At 40.5% G+C, this 4,102-nt stretch overlaps 1 protein-coding gene across 1 annotated transcript in view; it reads left to right on the top strand.

The window, feature by feature from the left end:
- Positions 1–2,005, top strand: part of RAE1 (ribonucleic acid export 1) — a 6,401-nt gene extending 4,396 nt beyond the window's left edge. Inside the window, exons 10-11 of the mRNA XM_009078593.1 lie at positions 440–634; positions 1,919–2,005. Coding sequence (XP_009076841.1) covers positions 440–634; positions 1,919–2,005 — 282 coding nt within the window. The remainder of the gene's footprint in view (positions 1–439; positions 635–1,918) is intronic.
- Positions 2,006–4,102: the final 2,097 nt, after the last annotated feature.

Raw genomic sequence — 4,102 nt, 5'->3', positions numbered from 1 at the left:
GGTGGAGTCACCATCCCTGGAGGTTTTCAAGCTGAGACTGGATGTGGCACTTAGTGCCATGGTCTGGTGACCACGGTAGGGTTGGACTGGATGATCTTGGAGGTCTTTTCCAACCTGGTTGATTCTATGATCTTGGTGAAGTTGGCACTTGTTAGTTTTGCTGATATTGAAACAACACTTAAGTATGTAATGGCATTATGCTGTGAATTTTTAGGTACAGTACAAAGATGATGCATTCCTCATTGCTTTGGTGGTTTTTGTTCCGTTGTTTTTCCCCCTGATGACGTATCTGAAAACATCTTAAAAAATAAGAACTCTATCTAGTGGAAGATTTCCTTTCCTGTGTTGCTCTCTTGGGATTCAGCCCATCTGTTGTGAGTGTTCCCATCACCTGTTGCTATGTGTGGTGTTTTACATGATGTTTTTTATGGTTCTGCAGGTAAATGGGATAGCATTTCACCCGGTCCATGGTACTCTTGCAACAGTAGGATCAGATGGTAGATTCAGCTTTTGGGATAAAGATGCACGAACGAAGCTAAAAACCTCAGAACAACTTGACCAGCCAATAACTGCTTGTTGTTTCAACCATAATGGCAACATCTTTGCATATGCTTCCAGCTATGATTGGTCGAAGGTAAGAAAGGTTTAGACTTGTGTTCATACTTGCAGTTGACAACTTAGACTCCTTTTCATGTGAGGCTTTCACTGTCCTTTATCAACAGTAGCTGAGCCTTTCTAGTTGCTCAGAAAACATTGTTTTGGACACCTGATGAAGTTTAACACTGCTCTGTGCATTCTGGGGGTTTTAGCTGCAGTTGGACTAGATGGTTAAATGATTCTGTTTTGCAAATGTGGCTGAGCAGAATGTAAATCCCATGATTCAGAGGTTGGTGTGGTTGCTCACACACGTGTTGTGCCGTGGGCAGTGTCGTGGGGCAGCGTGGCACCCTAACAGGTTCCCTCAGCTCTCTCTGAAATGCACAGCTCTGCTGCTTGTGCAGATGAACCTTAAAAAAAAAAAGCTGTGACTGTGGTTACAAACACTTCCTCAGTGTGCTAAATTTCCACTACCCCTCAGTGATGCTTCTCGGTGCTGCTGATTTATGTATTTCTCTTCCAAACTTAACAGAGATGCAACAGAATCACAACAAATCGTAGTCTGTGGAAAATAAATACTTGTTAATGCTTTGAGGAGGGTAACAGGGTTGAAATGTAACTGATTTTCATGATCCTTTGAGGATAATGTTCCTTGTGGTTTTGACTGAAATGAATGCAGAAATCACACAGATTAACTCGATTGCCACAAAGAGCAAAAGTTTAATTTGCTGAATTATATCTAGTCTTAGCCCAAGGTTAGATAACTCACTGCTGCTAGGGCAGATGAATTCTTGAGTTCTAATCCTTGGGTAGTCTGCAGTGGGAGAGAGAGACTTGGGGTGTCTCTGAACCAATATTAAGTAGTAAAACCAGTAGATGCCATGTCCTAAACTTCCTTCCCAGAACCATTTCTGGCAATAGCGTTGGTAATTTCCAGCTTGAGCGTTGGACTTCATTAGCTTTATTAGTGTTTACTCCTCCTGATTTGGATACTTAGGTATTGAGCTGATGATGTGTATGCAAATAATGTCAATATGCAAAAGGACAGATTTGCATCTGCAGTTGGGGAACAGATAGTTTTGCAGTTCCTGTAGAACTTGGGCTGCCCTCAGAAAAGAAGTGTCTTTATGGCATTTGAATGACAGAAAATATAAAGTGAACCTGAATGGCCATGAAAGGTTTAGTTTCTTCTCTGCCTAGAATGAAATTAAATGACCTAAACAATACTGAGCTCTTACGCTGCATCTTTAAAGTTGGACTTAGAGATGGGTGGTTATTTTTGATATTGAAGAGAGTAAGTGCAGATTATTTTTCTTTTTAGGGTCATGAATTTTACAATCCACAGAAGAAAAACTACATTTTCCTGCGAAATGCAGCAGAAGAGCTAAAGCCCAGAAATAAGAAGTAGTGAGTCTGACTTGTGATACTCTACCTGCTGTTCCTGCCTCTGCTCTTCTGCCATTTGTGCCCTCTTGCACCACAGTTCAGTCGACTTTGGATCACAAACATTTAGCAGGAAGTGTAAAAATTACATTAAGTGTGTTCTGATTTGCTGGAGAACATCTTTCAGATTAGATGCTCTGATGTGTATAAGAAAGAGAGGCTCATACTGACATGACTTAACCACTCTCTGTTCCACAGCAATAAGGAAACTGCAGCAAAACCAACATCTGGGGTAGATAATTCCTGCTTTGAAGTGCAGCCATTTGTATCTATGGATTTATTTTGTTTGTACTGCATTAAGATATGGTAATTCTAATAGTTCAGGAGAAGTTGTATAAATACTGTATTTTTTGTAAGTACTGGAAGAATCACCAGTAGTTCTTCTCAAAGGGGGTTTGTTATTTCTTGTTAACAATTCAGGGGTTCTTTCATTGCTTTCTGCTTTTTAAAATGGAAGTATTGTCTGCTGGGGGCCAGGGAGAAATGTCTTGCAAGTTGTTTTCCCCCTTTTTTTAGATGAATAGAAAGGTATGTAAGGGGCCAACAGCAGTGACAGAAACCCAAGACAAGATGGGCACAGTGCAAGCTTCAGTTTTTCTAGCACTCCAGCAATGCTCACAACCTGTGAGCCAACGACACTCGTTCTAGTTCAAAGGAGAAGTTGCCAGAGGTGCCAAGTGGTAAATAGCTCAGTAACACAGTTAGGAACATGAGCAAACCCTGGAAGGTTTGGTTTGGTTTCATTCATGACCAAACCAATGTGTGTAAAACTCTTATGGCCTAAACTGCTTTGAAACTGACACCTTTTAGAGCTAAAAGTTGGTTCTTTTACTTCTCTCTAAACATGGTCATGTGCTGTAACAGAGTGTTAGGGACTGCAAAAAGTCCTCATTTCTGTATTGACCAGAAGGTAGTGCTGGGAGCTTCATCCTGATCAAAAATGCTGTGAAACAAAACGAGTGGGTCTCTTTTTGACTTGAATCTACCACTGTTTACTTTTACCTAGCCAGTTGTATACATGCCAAAGTTTTTCTTTTTAGAAGTGAATGCTTATTATTCCTGTCTAACTCTTGTTTGTTTGATAAGGACTGAATAAAGAAAGAGGGAGGGGGAGCATGTGTAGAAATACATGTCATACTGTACAAATTCCCTGTAAAACTGAATGGTTTAATGCTTATGGTTATGGATTCATGCTACATTTCAAATAAAGTTTTTACTAAATGCTTTTCTATATCCTAAAGTTCTGTTGCCATACCGTGGGCAAGGTGCTGTGCTTCACTGCTAAAAGCAGCTTCTCATCCTCTCCCTGTAATTCAGAGATGTTTTCTGACAGGGCTTTTCCTCCAGGTGCTTCAGCTGGGAATTGAATGCATTTTCCAACTGCTGTTTCACTACAGATGATTCCTGTGGTTTTGCATCAAGGAGTTGGGAGGACTGGTGTGAAAGGCCTTTTGTTTTGTGAGAAGGAAGCAAGTTCTTTGCTCTTTCAATAGCCAAACACCTGACAACTTGTCTTCAGCACAAATGAATCACACTCTTCAAACTCTCTCCAACCTACTGTCCTGTCACTCCAGACTCTTCCCTCTACAGTGTCCATCAGTTCTTGTTGTGTTTGGTCTAGAGGGAAGTCCATGGCACATACTCTGCTGTTACTTAGGGATGCTCTTTTCTGGGTTTTCTCTCTCAAGATACTCTTTATTTTTTTTTTTTTTATTCCTGCTACCTCTATGTTTTACATGGGTTTAGCTTTCACATTCCTGGACTGTTTGTTTTCTTTAAGGTGGGGAAGAGTTCCCAGCACTTGCATCAACAGCTGGTCAATTGCTCAAACATTTTTGTTGGTCTTATAGATTTTTTTTTCCTGAGGTTCTGATTGTTGCACAGCAATCTTTGATTATTAGCACATTTTCCCAGGCTTCCCAGAGAAATAAGTGTCAACAAGCAGGTTCAATGTTAAGTGGATGTGTGCAGAACTCCCACTGGTGTAAACAGGGAAGAATGGAATGTCTTTGTTCCTTGTTTTAAAAAATAGCTGGTTTTTATATGCTTAACAACGTGAATG

The sequence above is a fragment of the Acanthisitta chloris genome, unplaced genomic scaffold (assembly GCF_000695815.1).
Source record: "Acanthisitta chloris isolate BGI_N310 unplaced genomic scaffold, ASM69581v1 scaffold30287, whole genome shotgun sequence".
Taxonomy (NCBI): Eukaryota; Metazoa; Chordata; class Aves; order Passeriformes; family Acanthisittidae; genus Acanthisitta; species Acanthisitta chloris.
This window is presented reverse-complemented; position numbering and strand designations above follow the sequence as displayed.